Here is a 21,556-nt window from a genome sequence, read left to right as displayed (position 1 = left end):
ATGTACATGTCTAGAGGTGACAAATAAATTCATTAAAGTCACAGGATACAAAATCAACATACAGAAATCTGTTGCATTTCTATACACCAATAATGAAGTAGCAGAAAGAAAAACTAAGGATCCATTTACAATTGCAGAACAGAAACAATGATACCTAGGAATAAACCTAACCAAAGAGGTAAAAGGCCTGTACTCCAAAAACTATAAAACACGGATGAAAGACATTGAAAATGACACAAAGAAACAGAAAGACATTCCATGCTCATGGATTGGAAGAACAAATATTGTTAAAATGTCTATACTATCCAAAGTAATCTACACATTTAATGCAATCCCTATCAAAATACCAACAGCATTTTTCACAGAGCTGGAACAAGCAATCCTAAAATGTGTCTGGAACCAAAGAAGTCCCTGAATAACCAAAACAACCTTGAAAAAGAAAAACAAAGCTGGAGGTATCACATTTCTGGACTCGAAGTTCTAATACAAAGCTATAGTAATCAAAAAAAAAAAAAAAAAAGTATGGTACTGGCACAAAAACACACACATAGATCAATAGAGCAGAATAGAAAACCCAGAAATAAACCCACAACTATATGGTCAATTCATCTTCAACAAAGCAGGGAAGAATATCCAATGGGAAAAAGAATGTCTCTTCAACAAATGGTGTTGGGAAAACTGAACAGCAACATGCAGAAGAATGAAGCTGGGCCACTTTCTTAAACCATACACAAAAATAACTTCAAAATGAGTTAAAGACCTAAATGTGACACCTGAAACCATAAAAATTCTAGAAGAGAACACAGGCAGTAACTTTTTGACATTGGCTGTGGCAACTTCTTAAGTATGTTTCCTGAGACAAGGGAAACAAAAGCAAAAATAAACTATTGGAACTACATCAAAATAAAAAGGTTCTGCAAAGGAAACAATCAATGAAACTAAAAGGCAACCTATGGAATAGGAGAAGATATTTGCAAATGACGTATCTGATAAAGGGTTAGTATACAAAATATATAAGGAACTTATCAAACTCAACACTCAAAAAAATGAATAATCCAATTAAAAACGGGCAGAAGACATAAACAGACATTTTTCTACAGAAGACATACAGATGGACAACAGACACATGAAAACATGCTCAATATCATTCATTATAAGGAAAATCCAAATCAAAACTACAGTGAGATATCACCTCATACCCGTGAAAATGGCTAAAATCAACAACACAAGAAATATGTGTTGGCGAGGATGTGGAGAAAGGGGATCCCTCTTGCGCTGTTGGTGGGAATGAAAACTGGTGTAGCCACTGTAGAAAACAGTCTGGAGGTTCCTCAAAAAGTTAAAAGTAGAACTACCCTATGATCCAGCAACCGCACTACAAGGTATTCAACCAAAGAATACAAAAGTAAGAAGTACTGATTCAAAGGGATACATACACCCCAATGTTTATAGCAGCATTATCTACAACAGCCAAATTATGGAAAACAGCCCAACTGTTCACTGACTGATGAATGAGTAAAGATGTGGTGTGTATATATATATATACACATACACGTATATATACATATATATATGAATATCATATTACCCGCCATAAAAAAAGAATGAAATCTTGCCATTTGCGATGACATGGATGGACCGAGAGAGTATTATGCTAAGTGAAGTAAGTCAATCAAAGACAAATACCATATGATTTCACTCATATGTCAAATTTAAGAAAGAAAACAAACAAGCAAAGGGAAAAAAAGAGAGAGAGAGGCAAACCAAGAAACAGACTCAACTATAGAGAGCAAACTGATGGTTACCAGAGGGGAGGTGGATGGGGGGGGATGGGTTAAAGAGACGATGCGGACTAAGCAGTGCACTTGTGAAGAGTACCAGTGATGCACGGAAGTGTTGAATCACTATATGGTACACCTGAAACTAATACCACACTGTATGATAACTAGCTAGTATTTAAATTAAAACTTTTTTTTTAAAAAAATGTACACTGAGAAAATAGAAAGCTGTAGTTTTGTGTAGCTACTTCTCAGATGTGCCCAGATAGTCCCAATATGTTAATGGCTAAAAAGCCAGACCAGCTTTCTCGCTTGCAGTTTCTATTCAGTAAAGAATCTAAATTGCAAGCTTATTCTTGGGACTAAATAAAGCTACTTTTACTTTAAAGAATAAGCAATGACAAAACAGGGTGACTCTAAGTAGTTTCCTTTTTCCTGAATTGGTGCAAGTAAGTTTGTTCACCACGAACCTAGATGATTCAGGAATAAATAGGACTCTTCCCACTCAGTCTTCATTCCGTGACATCAAACTTCTGTTTGTTTCAGCAGCTAGTGACAAAGAGACTTTTCTTGGCATCACATATGGAACTAGTAGTTTTTTTGATATGTTAAGTTTTCAGGATTAACATTAAAATACTCTAATTTCTGTAGACAACCAAGAAAATGAAGAAGTTAGAGAAGGACACAGCCACGTGGAAAGCCCGGTTTGAGAACTGTAACAAAGCTCTGTTGGACATGATTGAAGAGGTAAGGAAGCCTAGCCGCTAGCTTATTTTCCCCTATCTAGTCCAAATATTCATATTCCGAAAGTAATTATAACCTAATAGTGCAAATTATTATCTTGGAAAAAGAGTTGATTTTTTTTTTCTGAGGTGTGATATGTGAAATTGTAATAAAAATATTTAGAGCAAAAGAGAATTGGATCCAGACTCACAAAGAGCTTTGTGACCCTAAGTCACATGCCTACGTGCTGAGTCCGCAGCTGTTGCCAAATCAGCATCATGCCTGCGCGACTTCATTCCGTAAAAGAAAGACAAGTGTCTTACTTGTCTTTGAATTTCCCCAGTGCCTAGCACAGAGCAGGTGCAGAATAAATTAATGAGTTAATCTGAACATACTGAGAGAAGACACCAGCCCCAGCACCCAGGGTATGTACAACTGTATAGACAGATATGGAGATGTATTGTCTAATTCTTCCAACAGGCATTTAATTACTGATATTATGTCAGGCTCTGTAGGTGTTGAGACAATAAAGGCAAAGATATATAGCCCTTGACCTGAGAGGCAGAGCTTACGGGTGAAGGTCTCCCCATGTGCACGAGCAACAGAAAAACCCTCAAAGGGTACAGAGTGGCACAAAGGTGGGGGCAAGGAGTGAGACGATTAGGAACGATTTCATGCACAAACACACCAACATTTCCACAGAAATGGAGAACTGAACAGTTTGAGCAGGCAGCATCATGAATTAGTGTGTGGGGAGTTTCTGTCGTTATAATTACTGTTCTAGCAATTCATCCCAAATAGCAACCAATTCCAAAGAGATGGGCTTATTATTCACTGACATAAATCAAACAGTTGCCAGATTAGCATACAGCAGTTTATCTATAGACTAGATAAGGCTCTGCTGACAGCCGGGTCCCAGTCCATCGCATTCATTGTGCCATTGGAAGACTTAAAAGCAGAAAATGCATCTACTTTAAGATTCCAGAGGCCTTGGACTGAAGCAGAGAGATGCTTTGCCATCTTTCTTTCCCACAGAAAAGGATACAGGGATTAAAAATTCTACCAGGGTCTCACCCACAAGGCAAAAAAACGGAAGTGATTCCCCCTGACCAGGGGTCTGTTCAGCCACCAGTCTGCGGTGGCTGCAGAGTCTGGCAGACAAATTCCTGGGAAAATGGTTTTGCTTGTCTCCAGAGGGCATCCTGGCAATTTTGCTCTGGTGTTTTACGTGTGTGTGTTTTCAACTCACAGAAAGCATTGAGAGCCAAGGAATATGAGTGCTTCGTGATGAAAATTGGGAGGCTGGAGAACCTCTGTCGAGCTTTACAAGAAGAGAGAAACGAGCTCTACAAAAAAATCAGAGAAGCAAAAATGCCTGAAAAAGATGACCAAAGTCAGCACACTTCCGACGAGGAGCTAGAGTCTGCTGTTTCTGTGGGCGGCGAGGTTGATGCAGAGGAAGCCGACAGTGTTCACAATGCTGTGAAAAATCTGGCCACAGCCTTCATGGTCATCCGTCATCCGGAGTCGACCTTCGACCAGTCCAAAGAAATCCCACCAGAATCCGGCAGTCCTCAAGGGGTTGGTGACTCGGCCCTCAAAGAGCCAGAACAATCCCCTCCGAGCCCTTTATGCCACTCAGAGATTTCCCTGCCTCCCCCAACTCCTCAGGCTGAGGCCGAAGGAGGCAATGAGGCAGAACCGCCCCCCAGGCCCAGCAATCCCCCCACGGGGTCGGCAGCAGAGGCCCAAGACCAGGGTCTCCTTACAGCAGCCCAGGCTGATCAGCAGCCCCAGAAGCCAGGGGCAGAAGCTTCCAGTCAGGCCCCACAGCCCCCGGCAGAGGCTTCCCTACCAGTGATGGAGGCAAATGGTCCTGCTCCACCGCCCACAGCAGGTGAGCAAATTCTAGTCGGGGAGCTCGGCTGTGGGCCCAGTAGGCAGCCACCCCCACTGGAAGCAGCAGCATTGAGACCACCAACGGGGGTCTCGGTGGAGCCCCAGCTGCCCCAGGTGGCTGACACCAACCTGGAAGGAGTAGACTAAGCCTCGTCGTGGTGCCTTCCGAGCTTAGTGCCTTCCCAGCTTCACGTCTTCATCGTGACAGATTGTCTTCTGAAAGAGGCATTAAGGGCCAGGGATGTCTAAGGGAAGAGACTTAATTAGAATCAAGACATTTTTAAATGTTATGCAGAGCACATTCAGCCTGTGCTATTTGTTCTCAATTTATAACTGATTTGGAGCTTTTCTATTTAACGTTGGTTGACAGTACAATTTTCCTAAATGGCAACAAAACATACAAATAGCAAATTCATAAGAATTTTCCACTGAGATGGTATTTATTTCAATTTTTTAATCAACAGTAGGATTTGGTGTTTAAAGACTTCTCCTACAATATGTAAATGCATAAAAAGTGATTGTTATTTATTTCCCTACATATTTTAATAAGTTCTATAGTAAGTTATGGATGTCCAGGTTTCATTTAAGCAACATTTACATAATATGTGCATATGTGTAGATGTATATATATGTATACATGTGTGAATGTATACGTAAGTGTGCGAATATATACCTATCCGAGTTTATGCACCTATATGTACATGTGTGTATTATATATGTGTGTGTATATATATACAAATATATTATATACTAATATATATTACACATACATTTCATCCCTCTTTGGAATTCTCTCATGCAAAATATTTAGACAGTAATCAAAAAAATGATCTCTTACTTGCTTGGGATGACAGTAGATTAATGCTCTATGAATCAGAAGTAGGTTCAGAATATGAGTATTTAGGCCATGTAATGTAGGGCAAAAACAAGTAACCAAATGGTAAGTCAATAAATTCAATCAGTTGATCCAAAGATAGAACAGCAGTTGGGTTAGATTCTAAGTCTGCAGAACACATAGACACAAAGGTGCCACAAGAGGCAATAGACAGAATAGGGGAACAATCACAGCCCTCGATGGCTCATCTCTTCCAGCGGCCTCTCCGACACAGCTCGCCCATTGCCTCACCACCCCATGTGGTGGGGCAGCCCACTCGTGGCTACCTGCAAGGAAAGGGTGGGAAGTGGGAGAGCAAGCAAGGGCATGGAGGGATTGAGTGCCCTGGGACTGATACGAGGCTATGCTCTCGTCCCCTGGCTCTTGTGCTATGGAAGTCTTGAAAAGGAATGTTCGCCTGGCCCGGCCAAGTCCTCAGTTCTCTCGCTGTCATCTTCTGCTCTCTCCAGAGGGTTTCCCACCATTTCTTGCTGTCACTGCCTCAATCTATATTCTGAAAGCATCTTCACATTTTTTCCAACCTTCACACCCTTTACAGGAAATTATACCCCGTCCTCATCTCAATAACTGATAAGTAAAAGCTATTATTTTTACAAGACAGAAGTCTACATAGGGTCTCAATATGAGTGATGAGGTGCACCAAACAATATATTATCTGCTTTGGGGAATTCTTTACAACCAGAAGTACAAATGGCTTGAAAAACAGGTGAGGATTCAGCAGGAGGCAAAAGTTAGATGGTCTACAGGAGTATTACATTATTATTGGACAAGAACCTCTAATACAACTGACAGCATAAATTACTCTACCAGATTTACCAAAACCCGGTAAATCCAGTAAATCTGGTAAAGGGAGACTGGAACAAAGAAATAGGAAGGAAGGGAGGGAAGGAACGGGGAAAGGGAGAGGAGGGAGAAAAGGAAAAAAAAAAAAGGTCTAACCCAGCCCACCTCAAAAGTTGAATTCAAGTAGAAAAATGGATAAAAGCAAGATTCTCTACTATTCATCCAGAAAATCATTCTTCAGTGTTGCATGTGGCTGTCTGCCAAGGAACACAAAATGCTTGTAGGCAGCAACCATATGCTACAAGAATTGTAAACTGCATAAAATTTGTTTGAAGTCGACAGTGAGGGTAATAACGAAATGCTAATCAGAAGAAAAAGCATATCCCTATTGAAGAACCAATGTACTTTTATTTATTTTTTTCCATGTATTTTTGAAGGCTTGCAATACTATAACCACAGACTATCCAGCCAAATTCAACATTACTGGAAATCTTAGAGATTTAAACATTCATTTAATTCAGAGCTAAATACTCACCATAACAATCCAGGAGGGTCTCCTTCTGTTTACAGAAGGTAAACTTCCAAGAATGGAGTAAGATTAGATAATCATAGTAAAGTCTCAGTCTGAATGTTTAGCAAGAGAAACAGGCAGGAGAGGAGCCAAAATCTGGTAAATCAAATATTCTAATACCCAAAGTTCATTTTTTTCATCCAAAAAGCTTTCACAGCAACACATTACTCACTACTGTGTATATCTTGGGCAGAATTTCAATACAACACCTTACCTAAAATTTGCAAAGCTTAATTTAGACTTTGGAAGGATTATTTTAATATTCAAAGAATGTTTTGTTATAGTCTGTGTTAGAATTCGGCCTTACTAATTATCACAATAATTCATACGACCTGAAAGAGTAAGGAATTTCTGTTCTTTATCAAGTTCGTGTAACTATTTCTAGAGATGCCAAGTCTACTTTTCCAGAAACACCAGTATTGTTTGTGTTTTCTTAATTAAATAACTATAATTTATGTATCTATTAAAGTTACTTCTCTTCCCACATGCTTACTTTTGTTACTTCTATGTTTCAATAATACCTAACAAAGATTATGGTTTTATTTTGTTGTTCGTTAAATTTCTGGTCTCTGAGTAGAATGTACATATAATGAACACTGTGAACATCTTGGGTGTGCATGTGCGTGTGTGTGTGTGTGTGTGGTGTGTGAGAGAGAGAAGGAGGGAAACAAGGGAAAGAGACAGAACATGATTTCCTGGAACTAATGAGAAAGCAAAACCCCGGCTTCCCTGCCCAGTCCTCAGCTTCTGGCAGACAGTTATCCCATGACCAATGTCTCTCTTCAGTGCCAGTCTCCAATGAGACCATTTTCATAGGTTTCTCTGCCATGGGAGCTTTCAGAAATACTCTGAGGAGTAAGGGGGCAGATGTAGAACGTGTCAACTTATTTTACCTCCACCCAGTCCTTCTTTTTTTTTTTTTTTTCAATATATGAAGGTTATTGTCAAATTGGTTTCCATACAACACCCAGTGCTCATCCCAAAAGGTGCCTTCCTCAATGCCCATCACCCACCCTCCCCTTCCTCCCACCCCCCATCAACCCTCAGTTTGTTCTCAGTTTTTAAGAGTCTCTTATGCTTTGGCTCTCTTCCACTCTAACCTCTTTTTTTTTTTTTTTCCTTCCCCTCCCCCATGGGTTTCTGTTAGTTTCTCAGGATCCACATAAGAGTGAAACCATATGGTATCCGTCTTTCTCTGTATGGCTTATTTCACTTAGCATCACACTCTCCAGTTCCATCCATGTTGCTACAAAGGGCCATATTTCATTCTTCCTCATTGCCACGTAGTACTCCATTGTGTATATAAACCACAATTTCTTTATCCATTCATCAGTTGATGGACATTTCCACCCAGTCCTTCTAACTACTCCAAGAATTCTCCCTAGTAGGACCCAAAGAGGCCCAACTATTCTGCCTTTTACTTATTCTCTCTTCCCAGTCTATCTTCAACCAGGAGAGGCTTCTTGAACAAAGCATTTCCTAGTATGCTTGGAGAAGAGAACTAGTTAGCTAAAATTGGGAAAAAAATTAAACCCTGCCCTTAAGGCTGTTTTTGCTCCTTTTTGCATGGTATAGATATGCATTTTTTTAATACTTAAAAAATTGTTTTAATGTTTACTTATTTTTGAGAGAGACAGACAGACAGACAGAGCGTGAGCAGGGGAGGGGCAGAGAGAGAGAGAGAGACACAGATTCCAAAGCAGGCTCCAGGCTCCGAGCTGTCAGCACAGAGCCCAATGAGGGGCTCGAACTCAAGAACCGTGAGATCGTGACCTGAGCCGAAGTTGGACACTTAACCGAGCCACCCAGGTGCCCCAATACATTTTTAAACAGCTCTTTTTTTTTTTAAGCTAATAAAGTATTATGTGTTCGTTGCAAAACTAAAGCTGCTTTTCAATAAGACTAAGATATCATTAGGGGAGAAATCATTTCAGGAAAACATCCTCAGCTCCTTCTCCTCCAACCAGTAGTTAAATCCAGTACTTAGGATACATAAAAGTAATTTAAAATGTAAAGAATTGGGGCACCTGGCTGAATCAGTCAGAAGAGCATGCTACTCCTGATCTCGGGGTCATGAGTTCAAGCCCCACGCTGGGTATGGCGCTTAGACAAAACGTAAAGAATCTCCTAAAAAGAAGATATGAAATAAAAATGATGACTCTGGCCTCTAAAATTTGTTGCCACCATGAACTGGCAAGTAAGATTTAGGATTCAAGTCAAGTATCTGGGTAAATCTTCACAAGGTTTAAACCATTTATATTTCTGTACTTTATAACCTAAAAGTTAAAGTTATCATTAGATCAACCGTAAGGGCATTCCATTTGAATAGAAGCATTCATAAATGATAGTGATAAAGATCTCCCCCAATCTTGTTAAGTTGTACCTTCCACAATCGAAGTGAAGTCTCCTCGGTGGTATCCTGAGAGAAGTTGTGCAAACGCCAATTGCTGCTGTACATGTGTGTGAATGTTCCCACAAACACACATATGCACGCACATAAACGCACATGTATAAAATTTGTCCTAGATTTAATGCTGTTCCTGTTGGTGGGCCTTTACACCTATATTTTCAAAGGATATTCCTATTATCTTTCCTGACAAGGACAAACTATAAAAAGAAATCATTTCCTGTATAAATAAGGATATTTGATAGAAACACTTAACTCACAAAATAAGACTACAGGCTCATTGATCCATGGCACAAAAATTATTCACAGAGGCTGATTCACTCTTCCAGGAGATAAGAGATGAGATAAATCACCAACAACACAATCGAGTTGGCAACAGCCAAGTGCAAGTCCTTCTTCCTGCTGGATTTTAAAGCCTCCACGACCAGCAACGTCTATCCCATTTTATAATGATTTTTTGACAAAATGATACATCATGACATTCAATTACTCCATGTCATAATTAAAACATACCTGGGCATAAAACTCATTATTTCAGTGCAGACAGTCAATGTGACATTTTATGTCAAAGAACACGAAACCACAATGGAAGCCAAGTAAGAAGATATTGTGTTAAGTGAGGGACAGGAGAGAGAAAAAGAGACTTTCAATCTGATAGCCATTACAAAAATGAAAAACAAAAAGACAAAACCTTAAGAGCAATAAAAGGAAGAGGAACATAAATGGGTGGGACCCTTTTGTGAAAGCAGGATGCCAACAGACGACAAAAGCCACAATGACATGAATACACTCCCACACAACACCCTCCACCTGGGGGATTCTTACAAACATGTTTCTCAGTGTTGTTGTTTTCTTGTCTTTCTTCTTGTTTGCCTTTCGTTTAAAATAATCAATGCATTCTTTTCAATAAAAAATAAATAAAATAAAATTACATCATGGAACATGCAGAAAACAGAGAAGAGAGAAAATGAGTGTTAATTCCATCACCCTAACTTAACCGCTATCAGCGTTCACTGCGTCCTATCCATTTTTATCTTATCCACCATTTGTATTTAACACGTTAGTTTGTCTTTGGGGAAGGGAACAGTAGTTGAACTGAGAGTCATAGCTATTACCAGCTGCCAGATTTGACTGTTTACACCATGTATTCCAATTTTATGCACTTTACCATATAAACATGGAAGCATATTATGTTATTTATAGAATAAACACGACTATGCAAATACAAATACACAGCATTCTTACATGTTGTTTGGAAAGTTTATGCCACGCACTGCACTTAAATGCTCCACCACACATATACCAAGTTTCCGAGTAAACCTGGACATAGCTAGAGTTAAGTCAGCTCGATAAATAAATAGCCAATGCAAGAGTGATAACAAACTCCGTAACTAAGAAAACAAACAACAGAAAGGGTCAAACTCGGGTTTATGAAGTGACAAGAAACATACGGTATTACCATAAATCACAGCCTTGGCTAAACAAAGGTCAGCGTTCTGAAATAAATCTAAACTCTTCAAAATGAATGAGACAGAGCTTTGGTTGTTCTAATGAAATGGTGGTCACCAACATTAGCTACAACCCACCAAGTAGGGCAAGGCTGAGAACCAGCGCGAACCTGAGACTGCTCTGGCATCCACCAGGCAGAGGCAACCAGCCGTGGAGCATTCAGAGATCCTATATGCTAAAAAAATTTGAAAGTCAGGTCTCGAATTTATAGGAATAGGGTAATAAGGCTGCCTTTCATCGTGCCCAAAGTCATGAAGTTAAAAATATGTCGGATGGGAGCACAACCCATGTGACTGCATAGACTAGATTTATTAGGACACTGCAAAGCTCTGGCCAAACCAGTATAATCCCTCACAGACTATTGTAATGCTCTGGGTAAAGAATTCATGTTCAATTCTCTTGTTTTCTTAACATTCTTACCAGGGAGTTATTCCCTGGAATAAAACTGCTGGAGTCTAATCAAGGTGAAAAGTGGGGGATAGCACTAGTCCAAGGATCAGGCCATTTGAGCCCTTAGTCCCGGTTCTGCTGCTAACTAACTGGGTGACTTTGGAGAAATCACTTAACATCTCTGGGCCTCAGTTAGTTCACCTATAAAATGGGAGCCTGGGACTAAATGGTGTCTGAGGGTTTGGGCATCTCTGGCTAAATCCTCAAGAGACTTAAGAAGTTATGTAGGACTGTCCCCTCCCCAGGGAGAGATTTATTCTAAGAAATCTACACATCACCTTGGGCACTTCTGTTAAAAGCCAGGCAAGGGGAAAGAGACAAGATATTACCCAAATTAAAAAAAAAAATGTTTTAATTTAAAAAATTAGACAGAAGTATGAAGAAGGAAATCACAAATTCTTGGATTTCTTCGACAAATACTGAAGACTTTCTGTGTGTGAGGTTCTGTGGCAGCACCTGAGATGGCAGTGGTTACGAGCCTGAACAAAGGAGCTTAGAACCACCTATATCTTGACTCGATCTGCTCAGCACCAGAGGGCATGGTTGGGCCTGAGGATCCCTGGGGACTCAGTACCAAAGGAAGGGGCTGCAAAAGGTGCTGAGAGGCCCCACCTGCCCCCGAAAGTTCCACTACCAAACAGCAGAATGGTGAACTCCAGCAGCATTTTCATCACAAATGGTACCCAGATCTCCAAGTGGAAAAGCTGTGTTCCTTGCAGAGAAGGAGGTTTTGTGTGTGTGTGTGTGTCTGTGTGTGTGTGTGTGTGTGTTCATTTATTTTCAGAGAGAGAAAGCGCATGAGCAGGGGAGGGGCAGAGAGAAAGTGAGAGAGACAGAATCCCAAGTGCAGAGCCCAATGCGGGGCTCGAACTCACTAACCACAAGATCATGATCTGAGCAGAAGAGTCGGACTCTCAACCGACTGAGCCACCTAGATGCCCCGAATAGGAGGGTTTTATGAAATATGTATGTAGTTATTTATGTGAATATATATGAGTGCATACTTGTGAGGATATGTATGAGCATATATGTGTAATATGTGCCAGTATATATGTGTACTTTTGTGTGTGTCGTATGCATACAGTTCCTTTTTTAAAAAAATTTTTAATGTTTATTTATTTTTGAGAGAGAGAGAAAGACAGCATGAGCGGGGGAGTGGCAGAGAGAGAGAGGGAGACACAGAACGTGAAGCAGTCTCCAGGCTCTGAGCTGTCAGCACAGAGCCCGACACGGGGCTCAAACTCCGGAACCGTGAGATCATGACCTGAGCCGAAGTTGGACGCTTAAACAACTGAGCCACCCAGGCGCCCCATCGTATGCATACAGTTCTGTGTGAGTGTTTGTAATTATATGTGTCAGTATTTATGCATAAGAAATCAACATGAGCCTATGTGTAAGTGTGTGTAGTTGTGTGTGAGTTTATGACGTGTGTATGATAAGACTGGGAACTGAAAACCTGAACACCACAGATGTGATTTTAGTCACGTGGCCAGCTTGTTTTTCATAAGATCAGGTCTTGTTGCAGACTTCGTTTGCACAACTAATCCTCTTTTGCTTACAGCGCATAGAGCCCATTCTTTTCCGGCTGACAATCTGCCTTCTAAGCAAACAGGCAGGTGGGTGAGGTTGCAGATACAGCAACAGCTCTTCATGAAATAATTGTACACACTACAAGGCCAAGGTGATGGCCCCTGCTGACACACAGCTGTCATCCTCAGGCAAGGCAAGGCTATGTCTTGAGAAATTCTCAGCACTATTCTTCACATAGACCAGTCACAGCTTGAGCAGAGAATATATATATATATATATATATATATATATATATATATATACACACTATCATCCAGCTGAAACCAAACCCCTGAATATTATGAATGTTATGAATGTTTCTCTGAATTAAAAACCAGAGAGAAAGTGTCCAATCCATTGACGCTTAAATCAGTGAGTCAGAAGGTAGCAAACCAGAGTTAACTACAGATGCTACCAGCCAATCAGTCATGACCATGACTCACCCTTTGTGCAGGGAGCTTTTTTGCTGTGACGCAATTCATCTCCCAAAAATATCTAGTACTGACTAGCTATGCTGTCATAGCTGGACCATCTGGCTTCTCCCTTGCCCATTATTAGAAAACTGATCCAGAAGTCCTCCAAATCAGTCTGGGAGTAATTTAAAGCAATACCCAAAGGAAGGAGAGTGAAAGCTTTTTATAACAAATTAGTTGCCTGCAGTACAAGTTAACTAATGATCTTCAAAAGTTAAAGGAAACAAAGCAACTAAACATGAAGCATATTTGACACAAGAACAGAATGGGAGAAAACAGTCACAACAAATACAATAGAGCATTAATATCCAGGATACAACAGAAATCACAGAAAGCAATAAGAAAAGACAAACAACACAGAAGAAAGTGAGAGAGGCAGGGGGTGTAACCTACCTGGAGCAGGTGATGAGGGGCAGGGGCATTGTCTCTACAGAATTTAAAAACAGTAATAAAATCAACTACAAGACAGTCTGCTTTTTACGACCATCATGCACAGCAATCCTGAATAAGACCAGTGGTAAAGTTGTCCTCCCTGCCAGAGATGATCACTCCCACTATGTGTCCCCCATTTGCATACCACTGGCATGAGATATGATGGGTAGTTCGCAGAAGAAGAAACGCAAATGACCAAAACATATCGGGCCAATTTTACAATAAGGAGATATTCTGTCACTTCTGCCCATTGGACTGATAAAAACTTAAATATTCATAATATCCAACATTAGCAAGGGTGAGACCAAATAGATATGCTCAAAAACTGTTGGTATAATATTAAGTCATCTGTCTTCTTCTTGTCCATTTGTAGGAGTTCTTCTGAAGGGCAATTTGGCAGTATGTACTAAATTTTTCTAATGTGCAAAAATAAACATTATTTGGCAAAGAATAGACATATGGCTCTCGCCTACCCACATCTTTTCCTTGGAGGAAGCACTGTGCCCTCGATACCTGTAGCCTGGAAGGGATCATCAATAGAGTCCTAACCACCTCAGCCAGTCCTGGCCTCAGGGCTGGGCCTAAAGCAGCATAACATTTGATAGTGTATTTAGTTCAGACAGCGGCCGCTCCAGGATTCCCACTGAGAAGCTTCTGGACTATAATCTGCTTGAAAGAAAGAAGGGCAGGAGGCTATTTGACTTGTCTTGAAGTTGCATTTGCTTCAAGGCAACCACACTGTTTTTACTCCTATGTTACCTTGGGGTCTGTGGGCATTTGAAGCCCCTCCAATCCAGCCTGCCTAAACTTACCACCAAGGGTCCAATCTAGTCTACTGGTTCTTTCTGCTTGAATTCTGCTGACCATGCGAAGACATCCTGTCTGCAGGATAAAGTCAAGAGGAAATGAATGGAGTCACAAGACGAGGAGAAACATAATCCTGGTAACCCTACTATTTGGGCCCTGGATCCAGTTGGTGTTTTCAGATCAAATAATTTCCCTTTTTGCTCAAGAGGGTATGAGGCAGGGGACTGTCATTTGCATCCAAAGAACTCTGAGCAACAAAGATGAGACGCGCAAATAGCTGAAGTATGGCACACCAAAAAGAAGAGTTTAAAATTGTAATAACTGAATGTATATTATTAGAGTGTTTTAAAAATCTCATCTCTTGGGGCACCTGACTGGCTCAGTCGGTTAAACGTCCGACTTCGGCCCAGGTCATCATGATCTTGCAGTTTGCGGGTTCAAGCCCACGTGGGGCTCCGTGCTAACAGCTCAGAGCCTGGAGCCTGCTTCGGATTCTGTGTCTCCCTCTCTCTCTGCCCCTCCCCTGCTCGAGCTCTGTCTTTTTCTCTCTCTCTTAAAAACAAATAAACATTAATTTTTTTTTTTTAAATCTCATTTCTCACTTTAATTTTTCAACTTCCCTTTAGAAGCTTTTCATTGTAAAAATGATGAATTCGTATAATGTAAATTCTTTCCCGTAACCCACCACTCGGGTCAGGAAATAGAACACAGCCCAGCATTTCAGAAAATACCCCCCTTCCCTTGTGCATCACTACCCCCTCCCTCCTTTCCAGAGGAAACCACTTGGCTGATGAAAACATGGATTTGTTTTGCCTCTGCGTGGTGTGTGAGTTTGCATGTGTGTGTGTGTGTTTCATTTACTTTATAAAAAAAAAAAAAGTATCTTTTTGTGTCTGCCTTCTTTTTGTTCAAACTCTATGTGTGAGATTCATCCACATTGGGGCTTGTAGGAGTAGTCTATTCATCTTCATTGTCATATAGTGATCTGTTGTATGACTATACCACAATCTATCCATTCTAATGTGGACTGACATTTAAACTGTTTCCAATTATTGGCCACTATAAATAACGTTGCTGTGACATCTCCTAAGTATAAACTTAGAGAAACTGTTGGGTTATATGGCATGGGTCCATTCTGCTATAGGAGATACTACCAAATAGTTTCCCAAAATGATCGTACAGATTGTTTCAACCACCAGTGCATTGGTATGGTAAATCTTCTTCCCTCCTAAAATGTTTAAAAGAACTATTTGGTTAAGCTATCTGAGATTTAAGTTAGGGATTTAATTTTTCTTCAATAGATTTTCCCATTGTTTTGTATCAGTTACTGGGTGCCTAATTTTTCAAGAAATTAATTGATTGCATCTAAATTTTCCAATTTGTTGGCACAAATTGTTCATGATATCTTTTTAAAAGTTTTTAAAATTCTGCAGTATCTGTAGCATTTTTCACTCCTGATAGTGGTCATTTATACCTTTGTCCATGTCTTTCATTAGTCTTACCCAAGTGTTACCAATTACGGTGCATTATTTACAGAACCAACTACTGGCTTTGGTTTTATCTATTTTATTTTCTCTGTTGTACATTTGGTTTTCTGTTTCGTTGATTTGTGTTAATGTCTTCACGTTTAATTGGCTGTTCTTTTTCTAACTCCCTGAGATGGATGGTTAGATCACCAATTTCCTTCCTTTCTTCTTTTCTAACCTATGTATTTAAAACTACCTATGAATGGCTTTTTAACTGCATCCCACAAGCTTTGGCCTGTTCTATTTATCACCATTCAACATATTTTCTAATTTCCACTAGTTTTTCTTTGACATACATTGAAATATATTTTATTTGATCCATTTCTAAGCAGAAAATATTCTATTTATATTTAGCTTTGAATTAATAGCTTAATTCTGCTATGATCATAAACCATATTCTGTATGATTTAATTTATCTGAAATTTCTTGAAACTTTATCGCCCAGTATATGGTCAGTTTTGGTAAGAGTTCCATGTGCAATTGTTGAGTGCAATGTTCTATGTATATCAAACAGGTCAGTTTTATTGATTATGTTCAAATCTTCATCCTGTTTGATTAACTTAATGGTTTTTGGTCACTAGTTCTGTCAGTTACTGAAGTAAGGGTGTTAAAATATCCTACTATAATTGCGTATTAATTTCTTAAGTTTTTAGTTAATATAACTGCATATTTTTATATTTTTCCAGTTTGTTCTTCGGTATTGCCTTACATCTTACTAGGTATATAATTGTGATATCCTTATGTTGGAATGACCATTTCTTTTTATGAAACATCTCTTTTGATTCTTAGTAATGCTTGTTGCCTTAAAGTTGACTTTGTCTGATACATAGGTAACTGAGCTTTGATTTAGCTAATATATACATGTTATGTCATTTTCCATCCTTTTATTTTCAACTTTCCTGAATTCTTGTAATGTCCACCATGCACTTGTGTAAACATTGAATTGAGTTTCAGTTTGGTTTGGGTTTTTTTTTTTTTTGTCTGTTTATTTTGTCTTGTCCAGTCTGACCATTTTTGTTTTTTAATGAGAATTTTTATTCACTTACATATAATGTTATAACTGGTATATATAAATTTAAACTCACTATCTTGGTATTTGTTTTAAATTTGTTCCATCTGCTTTGTGTTTCTTTTTCTCCCCCTACCCTTCTTTTCATATCTTCTTTTGGACTATGAATATTTATTATTTGTATTATATTTCCCCTCTGTTAACTATTAATTACTATTAAAACACTTACCATTTCCTGGTCAAAGCAAAACCTTAGTATGTTTAACTCCATCCAATCTCTTTCTTCCTCCTCTGATTCATCCTCCAGTTTATGATCTCTCTCTTCAACTATATCTAAGCCATGTTAAACCAATCCACTGAGTTCTTAATTATTGATATTAGATATTAATTTTCAAGTTTAGATGTTCCATTTGATTTTTTAGTTTCCAGACATAGTTTCCCGTGCACTTCTCTATCTCATCACTTAAATTACTGAACATCGTAGTCACAATTATTTCAATGTCTATGCCTGATCATTGCAATACCTGGACCTCTTAAGGGTTTCCTCTCCTCAGTTTTCAGTTATTTTGCCTTGAGATATACTAGATGATTTTTGTTTGAATACAGGGCATTTTCTATTAAAATTTTTTGAGATATATAGCTCTGGACAGTGTTATCTTCCTGAAGGGAGTATATTGTTGCTTCTAACAGGCAGTTAAGGTGGAGCAGGTTACCTCATCCAACCATAAATTGAAGTGATTTGAAGTTAAACTTTTCCTTTTTAAAGAGTCATCTGTTTCTTACTGTGTAGTCATTTGAGGGTCCCAACCCCAAACCTGCAGTGTTTGCCAGGACCCTAAATCACTGGCTGACTCTAAACTTTCATTTTTCTGATACCCTGTAAAACTGTAGGAAACTTTGCTTAGCTGCTCAGCCTCTCAGCCACAGCTTGGATATTTGCAAATTCCTGGAGGGGAAAACCGGTCTGAATGTCACTTCATTTCTCTGGGGGGTTTTTGGTTGTTGTTTTCCTCTTTCTTGAGGACTTTATCCCTTCACAATCTTGCTGCCTGGGTAGCTTTCCAATGCTTTTAAACAGATGTTGTATGTATTTTCTCCAGACCTTCTAGTTGTTTTTGGACAGAAAGTTACCCCTACAACACGTGATTCCACCTCTACCAAAAGTAGAATTCCCACTCAGCTTGTCTTTTGAGCATCAACTTCATTATCTTGAGATTCTGGAGTTTCATTGTATTTCCTTTGAGCTCTAAAATTAAATGATCCCCGGGGGCACCTGTGTGGCTCAGACGGCTAAGTGTCTTGACTCTCAGTTTCAGCTCAGGTCATGGTCTCACGATTTCATGAGTTTGAGCCCCACATCAGGCTCTGGGCCAACAGTGCAGAGCCTACTTGGGATTTTCTCTCTCACCCTCTCTCTCTGCCCCTCTCCTGCCCTCACTATCTCTGTCTCAAAATAAATAAATAAACTTAAAAAAATTTAAATTAAATGATTCCCTATGACTTTGCCTCCTTTGAGTTTCTGTTTCATGTAAAAACCAACCATGAGGGATCCTTTTTGCTGTTTTAGCTAATATTTTGTCCCTTGTTATTATATAATGAAAATACTAAAGATGAACCATGGTTTGAAATGAGAAAAATAAGTTTTATCCTAAGTGCCAAAAAAATCGGAAGCCACAACTAGTCCAGCAGGCAAGTGTGCCTGAGAAATTAACAATGCCTATCCTGGAGAGGCGTGGTGGCAAGCCTATGTGCCAAGCATTTGTCAGACACAGAAGAGACGATCCACAGAAGAGACGATCCACAAGATGAATTCATCTGAGAAGTTGCTTTGTATCCACTTAAATTTTAAAGAGACAGAACAGCTAGTGCCTCCCTCTTAAAGGTGGGTAAGGATTTGCTAACACAAAAGGTATTCCTCCCATAAACTGAGAGAGCAGCGACAACCAAATCCCAAGGGCTCATGGGTTCCCATCACTTTGTATAAGCATTTGAATTAGAGGGGCGCCTGAATGGCTCAGTTAAGCATCTGACTCTTGATTTCAGCTCAGGTCACGATCTCACCATTCATGAGTTCAAGCCCCACGTTGGACTCTGTGTGGACAGTGGGGAGCCTGCTTGGGATTCTCTCTCCTCGCTCTCTGCCCCTCCCCCACTTGCTCTCTGTCTCTTTCTCTCTCAAATAAAAATAATCTTTAAAAAATAGGTTTGAATTAGAAAAGAGGGTACATCCTGTTGGTTGTCTTAGTCCATTCAGGCTGCTATAAAAAATTATCATAGACTGAGTGGCTTATAAACAACAGAAATCTAGTTCTCACGCTTCTGGAGGCTGGGAAGTCTAAGATCAAGGTGCTGGCAGATTCGGTGTTTGCTGAGAACCTAGTTCTTGGTTCATAGGTAGCCATCTTCTCACTGTGTCTTCATATGGCAGAAGGCTCTCTGAAGCCTCTTTTATAAGAGCAGGACTGCATTCATGAGGGCTCCACCCTTACAACCTACTTACCTCCCAAAGACTCCACCTCCTAATACCATCACACTGAGTGTTAGGATTTCACATACGTGGGGCACCTGGGTGGCTCAGTCAGTTAAGCTTACAACTGCGGCTCAGGTTATGATCTCATGGTCCATGAGTTCAAGCCCCGTGTCGGGCTCTGTGCTGACAGCTCAGAGCCTGGAGCCTCTTTCGGATTCTGTGTCTCCCTCTCTCTCTGCCCCTCCCCTGCTCATGCTGTCTCTCTCTCTCTCTCTCTCTCAAAAATAAACATTTAAAAAAAAAAAAAAAAGGATTTCACATATGAATGCTCAGGGAACACAGTCACTCCATCACACTGGTTGAAATTCAGCTGTCAGAAAATGGAGGTAATTATGGTGGCCGTATTTTCTACACCCCAGGTAGAGGCACTGTCTGTCAAGGGCTAATACTCTTGTGTCAGCAGTAAGACAGAACATTAGAAATCAAGACTGACCGGGAGAACCCAGCACAAAGGTATAAAAAAAGACAATTCTGTCACTGGTTCAAGATCCCCTTGATTTTCACCAACTTGGTTCCAAGTTAGGGGGCTTTAAAGTTTGGCCATTTTTGAGAGATTTTCCAGACCAGAGTCACAAGAGGGAAGGGGCTGCCTGGGGTCTGGCCTCCGCCTCCAAGCCGCTCCTGGACCATCTGCAGGGAACCAGATAAATGACTCCCAACCAGCTTATTTTAGACAGTGGTTTGCTTCCCAGCGTCTCCAGCGTCCCAGTCAGATTCCAAAGGCCTTTACTCTGAAACCGCCCGCAAGCAGCGACCGACAGCAGCAGCTGCCACCGCACTGATAATGGGTTTGTACAGCCGCTTGCCCAAGAGCTGCTTTGAGTTGACGATTTGCATTCCTGCCTGCCCAAACCCACAGCCTCCGCGCCGCTGCCGCCAGCTTCAGCACACAGAGAACACGAGTGCCACCTACTGGAGCACTGGGGACGTAGCCAGCGGCACAGCCTTCCCCGGGCCTGCTGGTCACCCAGCAACGGGCCTGAAAACCACCTTTGTGCCGCGATCAGGCAGGCCTTCTGCCAACTTAGTGACTGTTTACCACAGTTAGGCTGAAAAGGTCTCAAGGAAGTTTATTCTGCTCCGAACAAACGAAACCAAGCTGCAGTTGGGACCCAGGCTGTATTCCACTTACGTGAGAAGTGGGCAAGCCAGCAGGTGCAGAGTTGAACGTAGAACACGGTTATTCCCTGCTCTGTACGGGACACTGGGCGAGGCACTAGGGCTAGAAGTATGAATGGCCTACCCAAGGCAAACAGTGGAAAGAGGAAGAACCTATATCCAGAGCTGACAAAATACACTCAAGAAACCCAGACAGGATTTATTCCACAGAGAACGGAATTTGGGGGATCTGAATTTTCCATTTTTCCCTGAGGTCTACTGCCACTGTCCATAAGCTTAAGGTTAAGAAGTCATGCGGGCACTTGGGTGGCTCAGTCGGTTGAGGGTCCAATGTTGGCTCAGGTCATGATCTCGTGGTTCGTGGTTTGTGAGTTCAAGCCCCACATTGGGCTTGTTGCTGTCAGCCTGTCAGCACTGAGCCGGCTTTGAGTCCTCTGTGGCCTTCTCTCTGCCCCTCCCCCACTTGTGCTCTCCCATAAATAAATAAATATTAAAAAAAAAAAAAGAAGTTATGATGACTTCTTTATTGTTTTGGGCTTTTTTTTCTTTTTTTAGTCACCAATTAACAAATGACATATTTAGAATTTGTTCTCAAAATAGCTGCTTTGCAGATGTCCTAAACATCCTCTTGGCCTGCTCTCATAAAACCTTGCCAGGACAACTCTCAAAGTGCTAGATCTTTTCCCTGTATTCACAAACTCTTCTACGTGTGTTAATAGGACATTTCTGACCATGATCAATAAAGTACATTTGTCGATATTTTTTTTAGGAGTGGTCATTAATTTATTTATTTATTTATTTATTTATTTTCGATAGAGAGAAAGCATCCTTGTGGTGGGGGGGGGGGCGGAGAGGGGGAGAAGGGGGGCAAGAGAGAATCGAAGCAAGCTCCCTGCTCAGTGCACACAGCCTGACACAGGGCTCTATCCCACCACTCTGGGATCATGACCTGAGTGAAAGAGAGTCAGACACTCAACCAACGGAGCCATCCAGGTGCCCCCATTTGTCAATATGTTTAGTATCTAATGACATCCTACTTGAAATACATACATGCATACTTATATAAGTTAGTAAGT

The 21,556-nt window shown here is 40.5% G+C and overlaps 2 protein-coding genes across 3 annotated transcripts in view; one reads left to right on the top strand and one right to left on the bottom strand.

Moving 5' to 3' along the window:
- TXLNB (taxilin beta) overlaps positions 1–5,037 on the top strand; it is a 51,275-nt gene extending 46,238 nt beyond the window's left edge. The window contains exons 8-9 of the mRNA XM_042987237.1: positions 2,430–2,525; positions 3,753–5,037. Of these exons, the coding sequence (XP_042843171.1) occupies positions 2,430–2,525; positions 3,753–4,547 (891 nt within the window). The 3' untranslated portion in view covers positions 4,548–5,037. The remainder of the gene's footprint in view (positions 1–2,429; positions 2,526–3,752) is intronic.
- Positions 1–21,556, bottom strand: part of HECA (hdc homolog, cell cycle regulator) — a 232,788-nt gene that overhangs the window by 141,377 nt on the left and 69,855 nt on the right. The gene's annotated exons all lie outside the window — the stretch shown is intronic.

This window comes from Panthera tigris, chromosome B2 (assembly GCF_018350195.1).
Source record: "Panthera tigris isolate Pti1 chromosome B2, P.tigris_Pti1_mat1.1, whole genome shotgun sequence".
In the NCBI taxonomy this organism is placed as follows: Eukaryota; Metazoa; Chordata; class Mammalia; order Carnivora; family Felidae; genus Panthera; species Panthera tigris.
Note: the sequence above shows the minus strand (reverse complement) of the source record. Positions and strands in the feature narration are given on the sequence as shown.